We start from the raw sequence: 24,593 nt of genomic DNA, 5'->3' as shown, positions 1-24,593 counted from the left end.
TTTGCTCCTGGAAATACTTTTGTCATTTCAGGGACAAAGTAGTTTGTAAACCAGTCACAGAAAATTTGTTGTCTTATCCAGGCCTTTCTGTGTGATTTCCATATGAAAGGATGCTGAGATTTCACACAGTTTTTCATAGCTTGTGGGTTTTCACTTTGATGGACAAGCAATGGCATGAGCTTCTTGTCACCTCATTGGTTCCGACCAGCAGAGTTAGGCAATCTTTAGCAGCCTTGAAGCCAGTAGTATTCTTTCATTAATAGAAGTATAAGTTCTAGAGTGCATCCATTTCCAATACAGACCCATCTCACCTGCTTTAAGAACTTATGGAGCCTCATAGCTGCCTTCATCAATCACTTTCTTAAGCATTTCAGAATATGCTTCAGCTCCCTCCGTGTCAGCACTAGCTGCCTCTCCCTGCACTTGCATGTTTTAAAATCGGTGCCTTTTCTGGAACCAGTCAAACCATCCTTGGCTTGCACTGAAAGTTTTCCCAGCAATCTCATCTTCATCAATTTTTATGCCCTCATACAAGCTGATGGCTTCCTGAATGAGGACTAGGCTGATCAGGTTATTGTTTTTGTGCAGATCCTCCAGCCATATAGCCAGCAGCTGTTCCATTTTATTTCCCTTTTAACACTTCTTTGCCATGTAATCTTTACAGAGGAATGCTCTGAAGTGTGCTTTGCTTTACTCACAGTGTGCTTGGCATTCTTGATAATACTTTGCACAGCAGTTGGTGGCAGTCCAAGATGGTGAGCACTATCAACAGAGAATTCACCTTTTATTGTTCCTTATAATGTCCAGTTTTACATCCAGCATCACATTGCTACAGTGCCTCTTCCATTCACTAACTCCTCTCATTCCGCTTGCACTGGCATTACACTTAGAATTGATTGTTATTGGCTGAGGGGTATGCGTGAGGGAGGGATATGCATCTGCTTGCTTCAGGTCCGCACTGGTGTGAAACTTGAATTAGGTGGGCATGAGTGTGGGCAATGTAAGGCGTAAATGTTGGGAACATAAGGATGTAAAGCAGAAAGGTTCTGCTTTTTGGCAGCAATGTAAATGTACAGTGGGGTTCCCTGTATCTGTTTTAACTGTATTTTTTGCCGACCAACAGCTGTAACCAATTGCTGACCAATTGGCAATGTTCAGCTATCATTTTGATAATTTATAAATAACTATAGATCAGTATTAAGCATAATTCAAAATATTGTGTTCTGTCCACAGAAGTACAAAACATTTCTAGCTGATAATGTTGTAAAAAATATTGTACACTGCATATTAACTTTTTAAAATTAAAATTGTATTTTATACTGTTTCTGTTTATTGAATATTTTATCAAGGTGATTTTCTAATTAATAGAATCAAAATCAATAGTTTTACCACTATGTTTAATGCTTTATCCTTAAGAGGATTTCACTCAGCATGAATCAGTGCACGGCCATTCATTCTAGGTTTTAAAAACTGCTTGGTAAACTGATCACAGGCTAGCTGAACTTTTAGCACAACATGCTAATACTAATAAGACTATTGTATCATCTTCTATCCAACACTTCCTCCGTATTCTCAGAAATACTTTCATGTAACCTAATGAGCAAACAACTCCTGAAAGTTTGACAAGTTATATGGACAGTCAGAATGAAGAGTTTCTGTCTATAAGTACCACCATGTGGAAAAGTGTGAATATGCCACAGACTTGAAGGCACTGACTACAAAGAATTTAAGGCATCAATCAATCTGTGCCTTAAAATCAGATACCCATTTAGACAGTATCCCGTTAGAAGTATACCTGTGAGAATTTCCTTATGATTGAAATTGTTTGTATGTAATCCTTCTGCAAAGCGGAGATAGCAGCAACCAGGGCTGAGGTCAATATCTAGGAGTTCCTTTTCAATGATAGGACACAGAACTGTCTGAGTCCTCACCCAATAATCCAGGAAAATTATGCACCATCCCTGGGTGCCTTTAAGAGGCACAATAATTTTTATGCCATTATCTAAATCATTGATGGATAAATTGAACAGAATTGGCCCCAGAACTAACCCCTGCAGACCTCCAATTGTTATTCCCTTCCAGCATGACTGTTAACCATTAATAACTGCTCTCTGTGAACAGTTGTCCAACCACTTATGCACCCAGCTAATAGTAGCCCCCATCTAAGTTGCATTTCCCTAGTTTACAGAGAAGGTCATGTGACACTGTATCAAATACTTTACCAAAGTCTAGGTGTGCCACCTTCACCCTTAATCCACAACGCTTCTTATCCTATCAAAAAAATGCTATCAGTTTGGTTTGACAGGATTTGTTCTTGTCAAATCCATGTTGACTGTTATCACCTTATTATCTTTCAGTTGTTTGCAGATGGATTTGCTCCATTATTTTTCCTGGCACAGAAGTTAAATTGACCGGTCTGTAATTTCCCGGATTGTCCTTATTGCCCTTTTTTAGAGATGGGCACTATATTTACCCTTTTCCAGTCTCCTGAAATCTCTCCCGACTTTCATGACGTTTCAAAGATCATAGCTAGTGGCTCAGATACCTCCTCTATCAGCCCCTTGAGCATTCTAGGATGCATTTCGTCAGGCCCTGGTGACTTGAAGACATCTAACTTTTCTAAGTCATTTTTAATTTTTAATTTTCCTTTCCCTATTTTAACTTCTTCATCTACCCTATTTCCACTAGCATTGACCATCTTAGGCAACCAGTCTCCATCAACCTTCTTGGTGAAAAGTGAAACGAAATCATCACATACCTCTGCCATTTCCATGTTTTCTGTTATTGTCTCTCCCTCTTCATTTCGCAATGGGCCTACCCTTGTCATTGGTCTCCCTATTGCTTGTAGAATGTCTTCTTGTTTCCCTTTATGTTTCAAGCTAGACTGAGCTCATTTTGTGCTATTGCATTTCTAATTTTGCTCCTACATTATTTGTTTATAGTCCGCCTTTGTACTTTGATCTAGTTTCCAACTTTTATACAATTCCTTTTTGATTTTTAGATCATTCAGGATCTCCTGGGCCCGGTCTACACTACAAAAAATAGCTTTGAAGCTGAGTGCCTACACCCACCCTACTCCATTCCTGGGAATGGAGTAAGGGCTTTGAAGTTGGTCTAGTGGGAGGAAGCCAACCTCCAGGATCTCTGCACCAGCATAGGCCACCTGGCTGCCAGGACCAGGGAGGGCAGATCCCACTCTGGGGCAGCACTCATCAGTTGCCCCTCCTATTGGAAGCTCCACCAGATTCCATGGGCAGGGCAGTTCATCACCACCCCAAGTGATTGATTCATGTGCTTGTCAGCATCTTCCCGGGGGGCGGGGAGCAATACTGCCAAGGAGGAGAAGGCTGACAACAGTGAGCAGGACCTGGACTAAGCCAGCCAGGCCACTCAGGGAACCCAAGGTGAAGCACTAGAGCCATTGCTGGCATCATCCGACACGGGCAAGAGAGCATCTGGTGAGTGGCAGCATCATCCCCCATGTAGGGGACGGATGGGCTGGGCAGGCAGGGTAGAGGCTGGGTGCCCCATGCCTGGCCATGGCCAGCCACAGCGCACGCAGCAACCAGTGCACATGGGACCACATGCTGTGCTGCTCTTGGGCATGCGGACCCTGGCGGCTGCTACAGGGGACCCTCTGGGCTATTGGGCACAGGGTGTCTGGAAAGGCCTGCCATGCTCCGGACGCCAGGGTGGGACACCCTCTCACCATGAGCCACCACAGAAGGGAGGCAGGACTGGCACAACACGCATGCCCAGCACTCCCTCACTTCTCATGGGTGTGGCCACGTTTCCTCTGCGCCCATTAATTTTGTTTATAGCCACAAGTCCTGGTTCTCAGTATTCTGTGCTGTTATTAGCTGTAATTTACCCCTAAATATCTTCTGAGAGCCCAGTAAACAGTGGAAGTGGTGGTAATGCTACTGGACAATGTTGCCATTCTGTAGTCCAGCAAAGTCTCTCATTCAGCACTGGTCAGAGCCCGAGGGTTCTGTACTAGAGACGTTCAACCTGTATTACTTTATTGCGCATATTTGCACTGTAAAAAAGAAATAGGAAGTTTCAATTTACCTCAGACAGCTACTGTAACACAAGCTCTTTAGTGTGGAAAAAATGTAACATTCTTCCACTGACCTAGCTGCATCAACACAGAGCGTTAGGCCAGCAAACCTATAGCACGCAGGGCATGTGGATTTTTCACATCTCTGCACACAGGAGCTAGACCAGGCTTAAGTGATCTCACAGCCACTGAACAGCTTACCTTCTCACTGCAATGGGTAATTGAGGTTTTTAAGCTGACTTTCATTGTAACACAAATGAGAGGCTCCAAACTAGAAATCAGTGTTTGTATCCATCAAATTCAACAGCAAAGCGCATATTGATTTCCATGGGTGCCATAGCTGAGAAAAATAATAAAACTATCAAGTTGCAAGGATATATTTTATGCTTTTCTCTTATGAAAAATAAAAAAGGTAGGGTTTAGGCCATTCTTGAACATTGTATTACTTAACAGCCATTCACGTCGACAGACATTAACAGTATGCAAAGAACAGCAGCACTAGTGTGAGGCCACTAGAGCATTTAAAAAAACTGGGTATAAAGTGGACTACACCCAATGGCATTTTATTTTTGATTGCAAAGAGGTGTTTGTCTAGCTCTGTATTCCAAGCTAAAACACCAGCTACGTTGGCATTTTGCCCCTGATTAAAATACAGCTTTATAAACAGCTGCCAGTTTTTGTTATGGTAGCTGTGTTACTCTGGACCCCCAACAAAACAAAGCAGCAGAAATGTAGCACTTTTAAGACTACTATACGTCTTGTCTAGTGTAGGAGACGTCCTGCTCTGTTGCGTTGGGGCAGGGGGCGGGGGGCATGATGACAATGACAACACAACTTTAAAGTGCTACATTTCTGCTGGTATTTTTTTTTGTTATGGTTCTTGCTGTGTTCTTCAGAGTTCTTATTTCAGTTTTTAATTATTTCCCCAATTGGTTCCTTTGATTAAATTCATGGTCAGTGGCTGTACTGGCAGTGGCTGGCGCCATATGGCAAAATTCTCTCCTTTCATTCCCACCCTGTGGATCTTTTCAGAACTGCAGAAGGTTACCGCATAGTCTCAAAAAAACAAAACAAAACAAAACAAAACCAAGCGAGCGAGAGGAGCAAAGTCCTGTGGTGCCTTACAGCCTAACATTGCATAGGCTATATTTGTTTGCTACTGTGTCTATATGCAGGGACGAGTAAGCGACCAGCACTGACAATCAGAAAGGCGCAAGTTTGCCCTAAATGTAGGGAAACTTTCACATGCAGGGTAAGCATGGGCCACAAATACTAAATTTTAGACGGCCTAGCTGTACAGCTCTGGAAACTCATATATACTATTTCGTCTCAGCACCAATGTTGGAATTACCAAAAAAAACAAACAAAAAAAAAAAAAAAACACACCACACACTCTCTACGCTACATCCTTTGCCAATATGTTTCAGTCCTGAACTTTACTGGGGAGTGACCAAATAACTCAATAGCATAGGCTTGTCCTGAGATTAGGGAGGCTTGGCTCCCACTACGCACCCATAGCCACCTCCCCTGAAAAAAAACAAACGGGCTGCTTTTCCCACACACACACTTTGCTGGCTGTTTCTGACAGCTTTTGTTCATTTTTCTGTTGTCTAGTCCAGCTAGAGTATAACACAGTGGCCCTCAGCCGATTTCCCACTGTGGACCATATATGCTGCTCGTTTTGTGTTTTCTGTGCAATATACTATTTCTATGGCCCTAAGGGTGTCACAGGGCCACAGCTGTGGGCTATGTAACATTGGGCTAGCTTCTGGAAGCAAATACCCATTTCAGTGTCAATACTTGTTACAGGTGTTGTTGACCACTGGAACTGAGTTACCACAAACTGGGTGTGTCACGTACGATGTCAAGGCTTTGCATTCTAGCCGGTAATAGTGACCAAAAAAGGCAATTGGGCCTTATTTTGAAGATCAGCTGCATCCCACCAACATGTGATGTGATCACAATTGACCATACTGTGGATGCCAGCTATTAGCTAGAGAATCTTTTCATAGCATCACTAACATCCTTTCCAAAGGCCTTTCTAAACTAGTTTAAATGCCTCAGTTAATTTGCAAGCTGGGCATCAAACCAACCATTCCATCTTAGCTGGTGGGATACTACGAGGAAAAAAATGGCCTGCTCTGTTCGCATCAAAGAGCCTAGGCTCTATGAAAATAAGTTTTAATTCACATTTTCTGAATTTTCGCTCCCCAAGAAATTTACTGGCACTTGCTGTGTTGACTGAATAGAATAATAACATCAGAATGTGACAGCAATTTCATTAGCTCTCCCCTTCCCCCCCGCCCCAGCAATTTTTTTTTTGTGCCATAGGACCTTTGAGAATAACATGATGTACCAGAACAATGTCTTACAATGAGCTGCACCATCCCTGAGGCTTTGTCTCATGCCACTTCCATTTTGATAGCGCAACTGCTGTTGACCCATAGTCAGTCCATGAATACATGCTATTCATTCAATCACTGCAGGAAATGCTGTTGCATGCATGTACAGTTTGCTGTCTATATCAACAAGTGCAATGGTGGGCAGCCTGTGGTTTGTGGACCACATGCAGCCCATTGGTGTTCTAACTGTGGCACACAAGACATTTTGCCCAGGCACAGGGCTGCCACTGGTTTCTGTCCCCATAGGTTCTCCCCATCCCTGCCCCCCCCCCACCACGTGCTTATGGCTATTACTAATGTAACCTGTACGCAACTTGAGGGCACATAAAATTGCATGTGCACTGATTGTGCACAACATTAACTGTGAGCACCGTGGGCTCCCTCTGCATCCTACCACAGCACTGCTACCGGTCCCTTGGCACACTCCACAAATTCCAGGTAAGGAAGTATAGTTAGCAAAACTACCTTACCCCCAGGAGCCCATTTGGTTACATCAATCTTACAGCCCATTGAGGGAGAGCCACTCATCACTGCTCCAGAGAACATTAAGCACAGGTGCTGACCCTGGTCATGTCTACTGGGGCAAATCAGTAACGCGTGGCCTAAAACACCAGTTGGGAGAAAAAGATGCAGGTTTCCGCTTTAGGGCATGAAGGGTAGGAGTCTGAAACCCAAAGTAAATGCCCTCACAGGACCACTTGGAGACTACTGGAGCAACTAGCCCTGCAACTGTGACTCTTACAATATATTATGATCTTGCATTGACTTACCTTTCACAGCCAAGATCATTTTTAGAGTTGGACTTTCATGTACCAAGGAGTGATAAATGTACTATTCAATCCAGATTTCCACGTCTAATGGCTTTCAACAAAAAAAGACTGGTTAAATCCTCGAGTGAGACAGGAAAACAGGGGCCTTAGCCTAAATCTCAGGCCAACAAAGTAGTAGTATTTGCTAGTATCACTTGTACATAAATAGATATATGGGTTTAAAGAGAGTTGCTCCAAACCTGATTTCACTTAAACCAAAAAAATAGGTTCTACAAGTCAATTAAGTTCTATCAGTGTGAGATCAGATTTGGGCCTATCTATACATATATAAAAATAGAGAGAGAGAGAAAACCAACTCAAGCACATGGAGAATTTGTGTTTACTATGCTAGGCTTGTAATTTCAAAATTGAGAGGAGAGAAAGCACATTCCATCTCTACAAAAAAAGGTTTTAAAAACCTCTCTCATTCCCACATGAGACGAGAGCAGCAGAGCTCAAAAACAAGGAACACCATTAAACTCACCACTGCTACCAAACAGCAAATTACCATCACAAATACGTATTTAAATCTATAATATGTGCTTCCTTAGAAATAAATAACATTAAGGGAGATCAGCTTTTGGGCCTAAACTACTTTGAGCTGAGGCTCTTAAAAAACAAAACAAAACAAACTAACCCAACAGGGCTAATTTAAAACAATTAAATATAAGTAAATGCCATCTAACTGAAACTATCAGAGCATTCCTTAAGCACCACCCCAGCCAAGTTATAATTAGTTGTTATACCTGCACAGGTTTGAATATATATATAGTTTAAAATGTTGGCTCGGTGGTAAATATATGGATGGCTACCTACTATACCTTCTGGCCCACCAAAATAGATGTGGTGTGATTCAGACACACAAGAGCTAACACATTGCTAAAAACCTGAAAATGGCTGCTGGAAAATACTTTTATTTCAAGTACATTACATCCACCTTCAGTTGAGTAAGTCAGTCAATTGGTGAAAGGGGCGGGGGGGTGGAATAATTTTTTTCACATTTTAAACACAATGTCTTATGAAACAATAGCTCCAGGAAGCACTTGTATGTTTACAATATTATAGAAAACACTACTCTTAAAAAAGTACAAAATTTCAGAAAAAGAATACAAGATTTCTTTGTGCTAAATAGCATAAAAGGTATAAAAATTGTACTACAGGTAAAATTACACACTAATTTTTTTTAAAAAGTTTTCATAAGATTTGTTTTAACTGAGAGAAAAAAATACACCTATTTCTCACCTAGACACTTTTTTAAAATAGAAAAGCTATACCACTTTTAGAACAAAAACTTTAATTCTTAATTTAGAGATATCCTTCATTCTCTCAACTTAGTGTGACTATCCTTTTCCTTAAACCCACATGCTATCTATAAAGCACGGAAGCCTTGTTTGATGAACTACTTCTCAAAGCTAGCCTTCTGTTCCCCTCAAGCATCCTTTCAAAGACAATTTATGATGGGGAACGAATGAAAAAAAGTGAAACCTATACATAATTGCTGTTATATAAGATATTAAGTTAAAGTGATAGCATACCTGCTAAAACAATACAGGATTCAGATGATGGCAAAAATAAAATCAAGAGAGAAGCACAGTAGTTCCTATATATTTCACATGACATTGAAATTTTAAATACTGTATATAGTTTTAGCGCATGCCCAGAATTTGCCTGCTTTTCAGTTGATAATTTTTTTCTAGTTCACACAGTGCTTGAGCCCGCAGATTGGCAGCATAAAGGCGTTTCTTCAGCTCAGAGCATTTTTCTTTCGAGAGACGATAATTCTCAGCCTTATCATTGGAGAGCACATTCTCTTTACTTGCACTAAAGTGAACCTTCTTCTTTCTTGTTGAAGAGAGCAGCACTTCATCTTAAAGACAGAGAGCAGGAAAAGGGGAAAAAGGGCTTTTGAGTTTTATTGAATAAGTCAGTGTTCAATAAGTTTATTGATCCCCATCAGTGCCATCACAGCCCAGAAGAGGTGAACCTAACCAGATTCTAAGCTAACAGGTGAGTATTAAACAGAGTAACCTCCAAGGACAACAGCTTTATTTGCATGAAGAGCCTCCTCTGAAAGCTGCTCATATGTAATTAACCCTTAGAGTTTCCAACTAATGTTCCTCCCCACCACTCTGCTCATTTAATTTAGGGGACATTTATGCTAGATACAAAAGCCCTGCTTAACATGACAGCACTATAGGTTAATGGATGCTAACTTTCTCCCTTAGGTTGTCAGAAAGTAAAGGTCTGTATAGAGCATTTTTATTTAATAAAGCTTGAAAAGAGATGACAAAACAGAGGAAGAGGAGAAAACTATTGTATTTTGTAGAAGAGCAAAGGATACAGAACATGACAATGAAGATGCAGACTGCTGGATAGAAGGTGTTTAGGCACCCTGTATAGCATTCACTTAAACTCTTTTGATGCCATGGGCTTTGTTAAGGATAGGAAAAGCAGCTACACACTGCAGAAGTTGACTATATACAAAGCCACTGTATGTGCTTGAGTGAGGACAGCTTAATGTGAACATATGGGAGAACAGTTTAAGTTTGTCAGGCAAATTATATCCATGAATTATTTGAGAAAAGCAGAGTCTAATCAGTCTTTTCTGAAAATGTAACGAACTTTCCCGCCCCAGTCCAAGCAAGTGAGATGTACTTGCTCTAAGTGAGAGCAAATTTAAGTCTACTGCTAGCACAAAACTCTTGACAGTAGAAGCAGTTTAGTTTTAATGCAGTGATTCAATAATAGTCTTTCATTGTGTTCAGCCCCTCTTAGCTAATGAAGTTTTAAGTCCCAGCCAGCCTCTTGACAACTTTCACAATGCTCTTTCTGAAAACTGATTCTCAAACCCTATGGAGCAAGATCAGTAAACAACATGCCTGACTATGACCACATGTAAAGGCAGAATCTGCCTGAGCAGAGTCTATGGTAGTAGCAACAACTGAACATTGCCTTGTAAGAAATAGCAAGAGAACAGGTATGTAGAGGACTCCTCCAGCTGGAGAGTTAGTGGTGGGGGTATTGAACCAGTATCTACTACATCCCATGGACATAACATAACTTCACTAACAGGAAGAAGGTGATGCTTCCCCTCCCCTCCTTATTTTCCTGAGGCCTTGCTTGGTGAGACACAAGCCAGGAAGCAAATTGACTGTGCTTAGATCAGGCCTCATACAGGTTATTTGAGTAGAAGAATGCTTATTTTTGACCCAGATGCCTGACTAAGGAACTTTTATTCAGAAGTGAGAAGGAAGGATAGAGATAGCTGAGTCAGACATGTTGTATATTTTATTTACATTAAAAACTTTAAAAAAGGAGTTACATAAGAATTTCAGAAGCTGCTCTAATCTGAATTACTAACATTCTGAAACCTAGATTTAGCTACCCCAAGTAAAATACACAGTATGAGTTGCTGGAAAGTTAACGTCTTCCCCTTCTGAATAGGCTTTCTAATTTTCAGACTGAATAAATAGTCAGGGCTAAACATCTTTCTAGAGCAGTTTTCCCTCATTTCAGGAAAGGCTTTTTTTTCCCTTTTTTTTTTTTTTTTTTTATTAAAAAAAGCACCTCGTTTGCTCAAAATCATTATAAAAAACTTTGCATGGGAAGATGGGACTTTTCATGGCATGTAGAATGTCAGGGGCATCCTTGTGGTTCTGCCAGTCTGCATTTATTAGTTCAAGTGGCTTCCTGTTTATTCCCGTACCTGGGCTGCATGCACCTGTCAAGCGCCTCTGTTCCTTAAACACGTTGTAGTTTTTCGTCAAGTTCTCAGCCCTGTTTTGAAACGAGACATTAGTAAGTTGTTCCCACAACAAGCAAACAGAGTTTAATGTAGGTTAACACTGCAATACCTAACAAGTTTATCTTCTGCCAGTCTCTCACGGACACACAGCTCCCGCTCCCTCTCTGGAAGCAAGCACATGAAGAAGTTATTAAACACCAACTGTTTAACCAGGGCCCAAGACAGATTGTTGCAGAAAAGCAGAAGTGTCAAGGCAATAAATTTTTATTTTAGCAATCAAAATAGTACATTCCCTGTGTAAAGGGTCAAATTCCTCAGCACATGCCCTTCATAGGATATGGTAGTGACTGCAGACACAGGGGTATAAGCAATACATACCTTTCTTCCATGAAATTCTCATACTGCTTAAAAGAGGTAATCATACCACATACAAAATGGGACACGACAGTCTAGGAAGGAGCACTTCAGAAAAGGATCTGAGGGTCAGCAGACCACAGCTTAAGTGAGTTAGTGTGCCCTTCTCTCTGCCTCTGCCCCCTCCACCCCTCCCTCCCACAAAAAAGGGAGGCACACATTCTGGGCTGTATTAGGAGTTTAAGTAGTAATTCTTCCACTCAGTGCTGATTTGGACACAGTACTCCAGCTCAGGCTCATTCTCAGCACCACATTTCAGGAGATGTGGAATTTAGAAAAAGTCCAGACAAAACAAAAATAAAGTCCTAGAGAACGGGACATGAAAGAAGACTGAAGAGAATCAAGTTTCAGTCTCAAAAAAAGAGGGAACATGATTGGGAGTAGTTATATTTTGCTCCTTGTAGTATTCTCCTTTACTTCTGACATGAGAAAAGGCAATGGGCTTAAACTGCACTAAGAGGGGTTTAGGTTGAACAAAAAAAAAACAAAAAAACACTTAACTGTAAGGGTGGTTAGGCAATTTACTGCAGTACCTGAGGCGGTGTAGTCTCTATCATTGAAGATTTAAGAGCAGGTTAAAATAAACTAAGCACTTGGTAGGAATGGTTTAGATGGTGCTTGATCTTGACAGGAGAGCAGGGGACTGATTCCAAGGCTTTTAGGCCCCTTCTAGTCCTTTGATTCTAGGTATTGTTGTCTGAAGCTAAGTCTTCAGACCTGCCATTTTGTGTGTGTGTGCACACACACACTTAAGGTATGCATATCAGGGTTAGATTTTAAAAACATGTTCCAATCAAGATACAGGATAGCTTAACAGCAAGCAACTAAAGGTGGCAAGCACAAACGTGCTTTTCTGACTATCTAGGCTGTAGTTTCCCCTCTATCAAAAAACATTCATTACATAACCCCAACTAGATGAACTGACGATATAACTTATCTGCTACTGAGCTGCATTGACAATCACTGTTTTGTAACAGTTTTGATCTTATGACCAATGAACAATTTCCAGTAGTTTTCACAGATTGCTCTACATAAACATAGCTAATACTAACTCCATAATGACCAAATCTGTTGCCTTAGTACTGCAAGCACACTGGGGCAATTGCGTAGAGCAGCAGGGGGGAAAGAGCAAACAAAAAACCCCACAAACCCACTATCATTCTTATTTAGAATCATTCTATGGGGTCTCTACCTACTGTCTTGCAGGGTTCTGTAGGCTTTAATAATCTTTGCTTGCTATGAATAGACTTCTCAAGCTCCCACAATCACAAACCAGGTGTCTAGTACCAAGTAAACAAAGGTCAAAGAGAAAATGCTAACAGTCCAGATACAGCCTTTCAGAACTACCCCACTCCCATAAAGTAGTTTCCTACGTTCCAGTTGTTTCTCTCTCTCTTGTATGGCTCGTTCTCTTTCCTGCAACTGTTGTTCCTTCAGTTTCAGCTCATTTACTGTAGTGCCTGAATGCTGTAGCCTTTCTGGCTCTGCAGATCTTCGGCCTCTCCTCTCCGAGAGATTTCTTTGCTCTTCTACCACCAAGTCAGCTATCAAGGGGTTCTGTAGAATTTCTTCAACAGAGGGTCGACAGTAGTCCTTAAAAAGAAGCAAGCCGGGGAAGAGTCTGTGACAAGATGTCAGTTTAAGGAACTTAGAACACCAGTTCTGTTCCTAATGGAGACGAAAATCTGTACATATTCAATCCTACAAAGTTAAAGCTTTAAAGAGCTTTAAGTACAAGTGAAAACAGGAGTCAATTCCTACCTTTAAATTCAGCATCTTTTTAAGAAGTTCATTCAACTGATCTGAATAACGATAGGGTATTCGTCTGAACTTCCCTTCCTTTATCTTTTCTGCCAACTCCTTTTGGTTATAGGCGGTAAAAGGAGGCCTGCAGAAGAGTATTTTAATGGCTTTTTTTACCCTCCCCCTTCACTGTTTAACATCTCTGGTTAAAGGGTTCTTGTGTTGCAGGAAAAAAGTTTGCTATTTTGAACAGTTTTGTCTTGTATATAGAGAGGTTGGTTTTAATTTTAACATTTCTGAAAACCACTATTTGGTTTGTTGGATTAGTATATTTAGAGAAATGTAACTTTTTTTGTAGTGGAGTCACATAGTACTTTAAAATTTAATTATAGTCTCACAGCATACATTTTGTACTTACGAGAGTGCACACAGCTCATACAGCAAACATCCTAGAGACCAGATGTCCGATTTTTCATTGTATGACATGCGGTTCATTTGTTCCTAAGGGGAAGAAGTCTTCACTTAAAATGCATTGGCAGTTGGGAAGGTGTGTAGCCCCTCATTTACAGCAATGCAACTGAACTAAATTCTCTTGGAAGCACTGCCTAGTATTTGTAATACCTACTATTACTGATACTGCAGTTTAATTTACAAATAGCCACTTCAAGCTAGTACAGTTTAGAATATATTCCTATAATAACTGAGCTGGAGTAACACTGTTAGAACTGCATTTTTTGCACAGTACAAATGATGTAACAATTTTCCCCCCATATATGTATTACAGAGTCTATATGTTGATTAGAGAAGCAAAAGTATTGTTAGGTCTACCAGACTTCAGAATGAGTGAACTTGGACATGACCTTTCAGCATTTTCACTCAAGTCTAAGCTCTGCAGAATACAAGAGCTCTTATAGCGCAATCATTTGTGGAAGATGGTATACAAATACTTTATATCATGTCAAACCTGAAAGTCAGTGAGGTACAAAGCCATTCTGATATAAGATGCAGAATTGTTATCAAGTTAGTCCCCTTGTAAGAGTTCCCCCACAACCTTCCCACCCCAAGTTTGAAAGATGTCCCTTGTTAAAAAGGAGTTGGCTACATGAGCTAAGATTTAATTATGTTTCATTAACTAAAAAACTTAAAGATGCTAAGGAATGCTCTTAAAATTCAAGGTTGTAGAAGAAAAAAAATGGGATCTTGCAACTTACTGGAGACATGTAATATGGAGTGCCAACAAATGTTTTAGCAAAACTGGTGTCATGGTGCAATATTCTAGCCAATCCAAAGTCTCCAAGTTTCACATTGTGCTTGCTATCTAGAAAGATATTTGCTGGCTTTAGGTCACGGTGCAACACAGTGTGGCCACCATCACTCCTGTGACATTCTTTCAAGGCCAAAGTCAACTGAGTCAACATGCGGAGAATGAAATGTTCTTCTAAATAGTGTCTATGAAAGGAGAGTAAGTTAGTTATCTAAGAGTAATACGGTCTTATAAATACATTAAAATAGCTATGTATACACCAACCACCATGTAATGCTAGCACCTACTGTGTAAAATAGCAGTAACAGAGCTATAGCCACAAAGTAATGACAGTGTTGCAGTAATACTTAACCTTTAGTTACCTTGCCATCCAGTGGAACCCGCCACAAAGTTAGACATTTAAGTTTCCACTGCATGGAGGGAGTTACCCAAGAATAAAATCTATAAAAATGCCAGCACACTAGCTACAGCTCTGCATAAGCTATCCAACAGGAAATGCTGAAAGGTGCCACAGGGTGGCTGAACCACAATCCTGAAAAAGTACTTAGGCATCTAACTCTAACCTGGAATGAGGTGCCCATCTCTGCTTGATATTTTGAAAAGTGATCCCTCTCCTGGAGTTGGCGTCTAATCTGTTTGTGTGCTTGGTTTTCACAAGAAAAGCTATGGGAAGGGGATGAGAGTTTAACTCACTGGTTAGAGCATTCACCTGGGATGTAGGAGACCCTGCCTGATATGAAGAGATCTTGACTTCTCTCTCAGGTTAATGTCATAACCACTGGACTGTACTTGTGTGGTGCTTGCTTTTTCCAGTTGAGGTTATCCACTTGGTATGAACATATATGCATTAAGCCAAACAGAATTCAAGTCTAGTTGTTGTTCACCTGATGTGGGCTAGTTCCAAGTTTAAATCTCTTCTCTACAAACAGGCAGAGGGAGAAATAAAACTATTAGCCCTGGGATGAGACTACCCTCTGCCCCTGCTCTCAGCTATTGGTGTGGGATTAGGTATATGCAGAACATACAATTGTATTACACCTAAGCCCCGTCCTCAAATTAGGTATCATCCTGTCTCTTGTCTACAGCATGCAGATATGCGAGTATGCAACTGGTGGGAAAACAAGGCAAAAACTTTCATGCCTAAGAACTTTAGGCAGTAGTTGAACAGAGGCTGAGGGCCTCAGTACACTGAAATATTGGTCTTTGAGACTGATCCCAGAGCACCTAAATGGGGTTCATGGAATTTTGGCACCTTTTTGGAACTAAACACACTGCAAACATTTGGGGTCTTTTGGAATCATCTCTTTTGGGAATGGGTATATTGGGCACTAGAGGATAAGGCAGTTGGCAGCCATTCATTCTTCTAATGGAAGGGCCTTTTCAAAGAACAGTTGCACAGCAGCTCCTCTATAGTGTCAGGCTCTGGGTTCATCTGATCCCCTAGGAAAGTATTTTCTTCAGCCATGCCATACTTGTTTCAGAAAGTCAGTTCTCCTTCCTATCCCTTTTGTAAGCCTCATACATAATAAAACCTAGAAGATATCAATGCTCTGTCTGTTATGTATCAATTCGAATTTTCAGCTTTTGATTTGTTAAGTCTTGCATCCTGGGACATTTAGTAGACAACATGAAGGTGCTTTCAGAACAGAGCATTTCTAGAATGAATGGAGACAGATATGGTCAAAGCCTTGTTTCAATTGGGCTTTATTCTGTTTGAGTTCTTGTTAGGACAGTTTCACTATTACTCTTGACGATTGTTCTTTTGCCCCAAGATATGAGCACTGTAAGTCCTCTTACTGAAATGCAATTCTAAAACCCACAAGAAAGAGAGGGGCTTTGAGACAGGTTTGCTATTTGAACTCGCTTTTAACTTGACATTTTCATATTTCTACTTGTTTTTACTTGAATGCCTGCAATAGCTTTCCATATATGCATTTTGTACAAGGGCAGATTTTCTAAGCTAGCTTTGATCCCTATAAGTATTCAGGTTTAGTGACGCTCATTCTTTCCTCTCAATAGTTTTGGTGGTGATATTCCTATAAGATTATGCCTTACTCATTTTACAAATAGTGACCTAAAGCACATATTTAAATAAGAACACACTGCAAGTCAGTAGTGGAGTAAATAAACCCAATCAGTCCTGATAGTCCTCCTATGACCACTAGAGACAGGTTATCTTGTCTTAGTTTTTTTCCTGAAACAAACAAGGGTTTCACCAGCTTTTGCCTCACACAGGAGAGCTCTCCAGTAGCTATTTCTGGGTACAGGAAGTACAGGAGTTGCTGTTTATGACTAAACTTCACTTTAGCACAAGTTCCACTAAATTTGACTTAAAAAGCTGCCAATCCACCCCAATCTCTTATACCTTTTAAGGAGATTTTTCTTGGTACAAGTTTAAAAAAAATCTATGGATATTAAATTTATCAAAAACAAGTTTCTAATGGATTACAAGGAGATATTTTGATTTGTCTTAATTAGGGTAAATGCTCAGGTTATTTAGGAGGGAGACATGAGAGATTGCCATGAACAGATTTCACATGCCTTTCCTTTATACATCTTGCAATTAGAGTAGCCAGGTCACCTCCTTCACAATATTCCATCACAATGTAGAGAGTAGCGTTGGTTCGGTCAATAATGCGGTCATAATATCGGACAATGTTTGGATGTTTCAGCTCCCGGAGTAAGTTCACTTCTGAAACAAGCATTTGTTTCTCTGCTTCAGTCATAGAACCATAGTCAAGCTCTTTCCAAACTAAGACCTGAAAGACAGATTTCAAAGTGACTAAACAGACACTAGAATGCTAATTAGGAATAAGTAGTAAAGCCAAGCCACAAACTAATTGAACAGCTAGTTGAGCTTGAGAAGCCATAACAGTTCTCAATCTGTGGGTCAGGAGGACCCCAAAAAATGGATCATGACCCATGTTCCCTGTAAACACGCACTTGTCCAGCCACTCGGGAGAGGTTTAAATGCCGCTCAGAGCGCCCACAGGTACGTTTATTGAATATAGTGGTGGTGCCATTCACACATGCCTCAGTGCACAGAAAAATATATTCCATGCATGAATGGGGAGAAAAAAATCCCCCTTTTGGATTTGGATGGAAGATGTTAGCGGGAACATTGGTCAGGATCTCATTGTAATGCATCGCCAGGGCTGGCTTTAGACTTGCTGGTAACCAGCTCCACTCCCCTCCTAGAGATGAAGTAGGGATTTACCTTGGCGGAAGAGAACCGCAGTACAGTGAGGTTACACACACGCCACGAGCCGGCAGCCAGCTCCCAGCGCTGCTCCGCTCAGCTCGGCGCTACCTTGCTCGGCAGCCAGCTCCAGCCACGGAGCAGCCCGCAGCCGCCACAGGTCCCGGCTAGGAACCGCACTGACCCGCAAGGGCAGCGCGCGGGGAGCGGAGCCGAGCACAGCGGCAGCGAGCGGCGTCCCCGCGCGAGCCCCTGGCGCTGCGATGCGATACAAGCCGGCCCGCATCGGTGGCGCTCCGAGCAGCTTAGCACGCGGGGCCCCGACCGGCCGCTCACCTTGCCGTCCGCGCGGCGCCGCACCTTCTGGCACTTGCCGTACGAGCCGGCGCCGATGGTGAGCAGCACCTCGTAGTCCTCGGGCCGGCTCGGCATAGCACCGGGACACGTTGAACCTAACCAACGGAAGCGAGAGCGCCCAGCTCCCTGCCGCTGTCGTTTAAACGCGCCGCCCCTACCTCCTATTGGCCCGGCGCCGCAGCCACGCCCCTCCGTCTCCGCCCTCCCATTGGTTCCTCTTCTGCAAACAGCTGTCTCGCACGTAACGGCCGTTGCCGCTGCCTGGCAACCACGGCGGCGCGAGGCGGGGCGCGAGGACAGATGGGAAGACTTAGTTGTGTCTCTTTTCCGCGTCGCTGTGTCAGGCACGCGCCCCAGGTGCCGCCTCCCCCTTCTTGTCCGGAGTTGGCGGGTCCGGCCGCAGCCCCGCTGTGACCTTCCGCCCCAACACGCGCCCCCGTCACGGCCGCACCCCTCAACTGCTTCCCCCACACGCTGCCCGCCAGTTGTCTTCCCCACACGTTCCTTGTTGCTCCCTTCTCTCGACCGCCCCCTCAGTCCCCATGACCTGCCCCGGGCTGGCGGAGCGAGCCTGGTGCTGCAGTGGGTGTAGTGACTATATAGAGTGGTCCCCCAAGTGGTGCTCCCGTAAGGGGGTGCCAAAGAACACGGGGGGGGGGTACGGCACGCTGGGCTAACGGGGGGCTGAGAGGGAGCACCACCCAGCCCTGCTCTTCCTCACCCCTAGCTGCAGACCCACCCATGCCTGGTGGGAGGGGGCCGAGGGAGATATACGTATCTCATAGAGCTGGAAGTGACCTTGGGAGGTCATCGAGGCCAGTTCCCTGCCCTCTCAGCAGGACCAAGCACCATCCCTGACAGGTTTTTTTTTTAAATCTATTTGCCCCAGACCCCTAAATGGCCTCTTCAGGGCATGAGCTCATAACCCTGGGTTTACAAAGCCAATGCTTAAACTGCTGAACTATCCCTTGTGGGACCTCTTTGAGGGGACACCAGACCATTGCACCAACATCGTCTGCCCCTTGCCTGAGATCTAGTTCAAGCTCCTGTGTTTTTTTTAATTAAAAGAAACATTCACATTGTTCTTAGGTTCCATAAATATGTGGACAAATTTGACCTGACTGCGTCCCTTTCACTTGGACAAATGCAACGGGGGGTCGGGGGGGGTAGAATTTGGAGACTTATCAAATGCCTGCTTAAGACAATGGAACACTTCCAGTTAACTTGGCTTGGTATTATATTAGGTCCTTAATATTAAATATTAAGATTTTAAAAAATGAGTGCTTCAACTCAGATGCCTAATCTATGTTCAGGAGCCATAATATTTTCTAAAGCATTGAGCAACCAGCCGTTACCATAATTTCAATGGGTGCTCAATTCTTTGGAAAATCACACCCTTTACTTGGGTGCATGTGAGACTCAGGCTGGATGTATGTGTGACAGGCAGAGCAGCTCACAGTGGCTAAGGATGACCCCCTGGGGCTGTAACCTAAGCTGACACCTCTGACCTGAACAAACGGCAGGGAGGAGCCAAGCTGGGTTTGAATCAGAGGCAGCAGTTAGAAGCTGGGGGGAGAGAGAGTTGGAGGGCAGCCAGGCTGGCAAGGGGGGAAGCTACATCCCGGAGGGGCACCCCTTGGTCTCCTCTCGCCAGGATGGGTTGGAATGACTGTCTGCCGGCTGTACTGACACCTCTGTGCTGAGCTGTGCCTCTGACGACTAATAAACTTCCTGTTGTACCTGCTGAGTCAGAGTCACTCCTGCCTACAGACAGGGCAGTGCTTGGGGACCCCTGAACCCCATCACACAAATCATACCCTGTACTTGGGTGCCTAGATTTAAGATCTAATGTAAGAAATGTATTTCAAATATCTCGGTCACAGCTGCTAAACCCAATGGCTTGAAGATTATGTTGCAGCTATACCCAATTTCCACTGGATGGCACTTTACAATCACGCCTACCAATGAGTCAGAAAAGAAGATTTTCTTTGATTTTCCTTTGATCAAAAAAATTTTCTTCGATTCAAAATTTTGCCAAAAACCAGCCCTGGGATATATCTTTGTATTCAAGTAGCAGGACACTAGCAGTACTTCTGCTCTGAGTACTGTCAAGCACAAGGTCTAGCTTCTAATCCTTGATATCACAGTACTGTTTTTTTCATTTTACCAACACTGTTCATCTGCATAATCCTAATAGTGGATTTTTTTTCAAGACATACAATACCTGCAAGTTTCAGATGAAAATTAAATCACGAACATTAGATGTTAAGGCACAAATAATTTTTCAAAATTAATATTTACTGGAAACCTGTGTCTCTTTATATGAGAGCTGTTAACAGACCCATAACCTCCATAGATCGGACATACAGTAAACTCTTGTTCATCTGATATTTGATTAGCTGCAACTCTCAAATAACCGGCATAATACCAGCAAACTGAGCCATGATTTGGCAACAGTGGCAAAAAGCTGAATGCTTCAATATCTAGTTAATCTGACTGACAATTTATTATTCCAAGATTAATCACTGCTATCTTGGCAGCAGCCTGCTTGTCCTTTAACGCTACAGAATAGTAAAATTCTTAAACTGTAACCTTTTTATTCAGACATTTGCATTAGATCTCCGAGCCCCACCAGCAGCTTCCTGTGCCATATGGTGATCTCCAAGTCCTGCCAGCCGCTCGCACTGTCGCCACCAAAAGGTAAACAGGGCAGCAGGTGGGGGAGCCAGTGCTGGGGGATTGGGTGGAGCTGAACTTTCTTGGGGGGGAGAGGGGCACTGACTCCTGCCTGTGCCACTCCTCAGCTGCTCTTAATAAACTGGAATATTTGCATATCTGGCAACCTCCCATCCTAGCGTTGCCAGATACAAAAGAGTTTACTATGGAAAGTGAGGTGTGACACAGACGGAATGGTGGATTGCATTAGCATTGTGGGTGTGTTTATGCTGCCATCGGAGATGTGACTATGCCGCATGAAGACATTCTAAGGCTAGCTTTGATATAGACTACTCAAATAATCTTTGAGCAGGGGTTGACAACCGGTGGCTCCAGAGCCGCATGTGGCTCTAGGCATTGCTGCTGCTGACTCCGCTTGTGGCTCTTTGCCCTGACCCTGCTGAAATAATGGACCTCAGTGGAATTGGTTTAACAGCTGGCAGGGCAGTGGGAGGGATCCAGACCTGGTGAGTCTGGCACCAGTGCTGCTGGGAGGGAAGCGGCTAGGAAAGGTGCAGGCACTTTCTGGCCTGAGAAGTTGGTGAGGGGAGGAGGATGGGAAGACCCAGAGCACACGCAGTGGGAGAGCAGCTGGTGGGCAAGTAAGACCCAGGTTCAGTGGGCAGGTTGGGGCAGGACAGCTGAGGCGGGTTAAGACTGGGGGGTCGTGTGGGGCTGAGAGGGGTTAATCCTGAGGAAGGGGGCATGTTTTTGGAATCAAGGGGTACAGGTTGGGAATAGGGAGCGGATTTGGGGGCTGAGGGTGGGTTAAGACTGGAGATGAGGGTAACAACTTTCTAACTAGTACAAATCATTGAATGTGCTTTTCTTAAACTAGGGGTGATGAAAAGTATGGGTTAACATTATTTATTAAGGACTGTCTCATAGTCACACACATAGCAACTCTTGAAGCATTGATTTTGGAACTGAATTTGAAAAAAATTGGCTCTCCTCATTATTTTGGTTGCAAACCCTGTCCTAGAGTGAAGCTGTGGCTATGTCAGGCTATATATATATATGCTGCAGTCACACATTTTGATAGCAGGTTCATGCCTATAGATCATCTCTTTAGAATAGAGTAGCTTCTCAAAGAACAAAATTTCTCCACTCAACACGGTCCCATTAATCATTTTGTCCAACTTGTGTTAGAATTTGGGTGCTTAATGCCCTTAATCTCCTTTGAAAAACTCAGCCTTTAGCTTCATTTTCACAGAAGCCGGGTCTACACTTAAGCACATCTTTGAATGGGCGAAAATCAAAAGAAGGTGGTTGAAAACATGGCTTTCGAAAGAGACCAACTGCACACTAAAAGCTGATAGATGGGTTAATCCGCCCTTTCAAAGGGCCACTGCGTTCCTTTGAAAGGGAGCGTCCGCACGGCTCCAACCACTCTTTCAAAAGAAGGCAGGCAGGAGGTGCCATGGATAGGGTCCCATGGCTGAAAAGCTGTTCCGGGGCCACAGCCGGCTGCTCCTTCCACCCTCAGCCTGCACAAGCTGAGTGCTGCCCTGCTGTCCCCACCCAGGATGGAGTCCCAGCAGCAGCTCCTGCATGGGGACACTTTATCTTGGAGACCCTCCTGGCAGTGCTCTGCACTGTTGCCGCAGCTGCCCCCCGAGCTACTCGGGTGACTGAGCTCAATGTGCCTCAAATGGTGGGCATCTGCTGCATCCTCCACAACGTTGTGGAGGGAAAGGGGGATGCTTATGTACGGGTGGGGCCAATGGGGCCGGCACTGGGTACAAGCAGCCAGGCACTGCCCCCATCCTCCAGGCCCACCAGCATGGCCTCCAAATTAGGGAGGCCCTCAGGTAGGCCTTGCGGACGGCTGCCTGTGACCCACACCCACTCCCCATGCACCTCTGCCCCCCACCCCACTACCCCACCCCCACCACCACCTCACCCGCACATTTACCACCCACCATCCCTCCCCAAAAAGCGCAGCATAAGGCGGGGGTATGGCAAATAAACAGTTATGACACAATGGAAAGACACGTGAAACTATGTACGGAGGGGGGAAAACAGTGTACGGGGGGGGTGGGAGGGCTTCTAAGCTGGAAGGGGATGGGAAAGTTCAGTCCAGGGGTGGGGTGGTGGCTGCGAGCCCCGTCGGCCCTGGGATCCCCTACTCCCCCAGGTGTGGGGTCCCTGCGGGGGGGCAGGGTGGGGGCAGGGAGCACCAGGAGGTAAGGCCGCAGGAGAGACTCAGTGGGCGGGGGGAGGGGGCCACAGCAGGCACAGTGAGGGGGGCAGCAACCAGGCTTAGTGGGGGAGGCAGCGGGCGGGGCCACGAGGCAGGCCATATTGGCTGTGTGCTCCCAGAACGTGGCGCCGATGCCCTCCAGCATTGTCAGCAGCCTGTACCACGCTGCCCTCCACCACTTCAGGTTGGCCTCAGTGAGTCAGAGGTTCCATTTGGCAGCAGCTGGCTGGGTCCTCCTCTGCCCCCAGCCCGAGGAGCCCTCCAGCTGTAATAAAATTAAAATCCTTTTGTTGTAATGACATGGGGCAATAAAGATACAAAAGCTAGATTATGAGCTAGGAAGATTCTAAACTTAGTTTTCAGTTTCAAAAATATCTCAATTTTTCACTTCTCCTCTCTCAAACTAGCAGCATTTCACAATCTAACTCCCTTTGTAGCTAAAGGCAGTCTTTCTATTTTTAGTTCAATAGCAATTAGATCAGGCTTTTTGTATTATGTATGGTCTGGGGACTAATTTTGCCTGCTTCAGAAGTGGTGTAGGTTGAGCCAAAGTACATATAAAATGCCATCCCTCAAAACATAGTAATTTGAGAAAAAATAAACTAAGGATCCTCATTAAATATCTACTCCATTTTTCTCTGTCTGACCCTCTCAGTATAGTATCAACACATCCAAATCTTCCACTGATCAGAATATAGATATTAAGTTTGAATCCTTTCTTTCTGAGCACTAATCCACAGCCAGTCCTTAGGCTGTATCTAAACTATGAAATAAAGTCAAATTTATTAAAGTCAACTTTTTACCAGTACATTTTATAAAGTCGGTGGTGAGCGTGCACACACGTTCAGAAAGTTAACATGGGCTACGTCTACATGTGCCCCAAACTTCGAAATGGCCACGCAAATGGCCATGAGCTGATGGGAATAAGGGGACTTCGAAGTAGGCAGGGTCCTTTTGAAAAGGAGCCCCATCTGGACGAGACGCATTTGAAGCGCCGCAGCCGCCAGCATGCTAATGAAGCGCTGAATATGCATTTCAGCGCTTCATTAGTAAACTTCGAAATGGCCATATGCGTGGCCATTTCGAAGTTTGGGGCACATGTAGACACGGCCATAGCGTGTCTCTATTAACTTGCTAAGTTTGACTGTGTCAGCAGTGCATTGTGGGTACCTATCCCACAGTTCCTGCAGCCCTGTTGCATTCTGGATTTCTGAGCCAATGTTTTAAGGAAAAAAAAATGCGCTGCAAGTGGTTGTGGGTGTCTGATGTCATCATCCCAGAATGCATTGCCCTCACTCCCTCCTCTCATTGAAAAAAATAGCCAGAGGAATTTTTGCACCGCTTTTCCAAATCCTGGACATTCCGTTACAAGGAGCTAGCATGGATCTGGAGGAACTTAAAGTTGTTGTACAGTGTGTTACAGATACTGCAAGCAGTGTCCTTCAGCATCTTATTAGACAAAGCAGTGGAGTAGGAGGAGGACCCTGATTTGGAGAACATTGAAGGATTGGAGAATGGGAATGTAGAGCTGCTGGATACATTGTATACAGTGGAACACCAGTTCTGGAGTTGTGAAACCAGCACACACTGATGGGACCACATCGTTTTGCAGGTATGGGATGATCAGCAGTGGCTGCAAAACTTCTGCATGTGCAAGGCCACTTTTGTGGAACTTTGTGATT

The 24,593-nt window shown here is 43.7% G+C and overlaps 1 protein-coding gene across 2 annotated transcripts; it reads right to left on the bottom strand.

The window, feature by feature from the left end:
- Nucleotides 1-8,716: 8,716 nt before the first annotated feature.
- NEK2 (NIMA related kinase 2) lies at nucleotides 8,717-18,068 on the bottom strand. Of its 2 annotated transcripts, none has more exons than XM_074988622.1 (9): nucleotides 17,973-18,068; nucleotides 16,979-17,196; nucleotides 14,385-14,622; nucleotides 13,592-13,674; nucleotides 13,192-13,318; nucleotides 12,804-13,023; nucleotides 11,126-11,180; nucleotides 10,978-11,048; nucleotides 8,717-9,138 (listed from the first exon to the last, which is right to left on the bottom strand). In XM_074988622.1, exons 1-9 carry the CDS (start codon nucleotides 18,066-18,068, stop codon nucleotides 8,918-8,920), a joined length of 1,329 nt encoding a protein of 442 aa, XP_074844723.1. In that variant the 3' UTR covers nucleotides 8,717-8,917. The 2 variants fall into 2 exon arrangements, with proteins under 2 accessions (XP_074844723.1, XP_074844724.1); XM_074988623.1 differs by having other exon boundaries at nucleotides 8,717-9,132.
- Nucleotides 18,069-24,593: the final 6,525 nt, after the last annotated feature.

The sequence above is a fragment of the Carettochelys insculpta genome, chromosome 3 (genome assembly GCF_033958435.1).
Source record: "Carettochelys insculpta isolate YL-2023 chromosome 3, ASM3395843v1, whole genome shotgun sequence".
Classification (NCBI taxonomy): Eukaryota; Metazoa; Chordata; order Testudines; family Carettochelyidae; genus Carettochelys; species Carettochelys insculpta.
Note: the sequence above shows the minus strand (reverse complement) of the source record. Positions and strands in the feature narration are given on the sequence as shown.

Excerpts from the sequence above, each read along its gene's own strand:
- NEK2 (XM_074988622.1), bottom strand. The coding sequence starts at position 18,068 with ATGCCGAGCCGGCCCGAGGACTACGAGGTGCTGCTCACCATCGGCGCC. Across the intron at positions 14,623-16,978 it reads GCAAGATGTATAAAGGAAAG|ACACTATTTAGAAGAACATT; the intron begins GCATGTGAAATC and ends CTCCTTTCATAG. Across the intron at positions 13,675-14,384 it reads CTCCATATTACATGTCTCCA|GAACAAATGAACCGCATGTC; the intron begins GTAAGTTGCAAG and ends TCTTCCCCTTAG.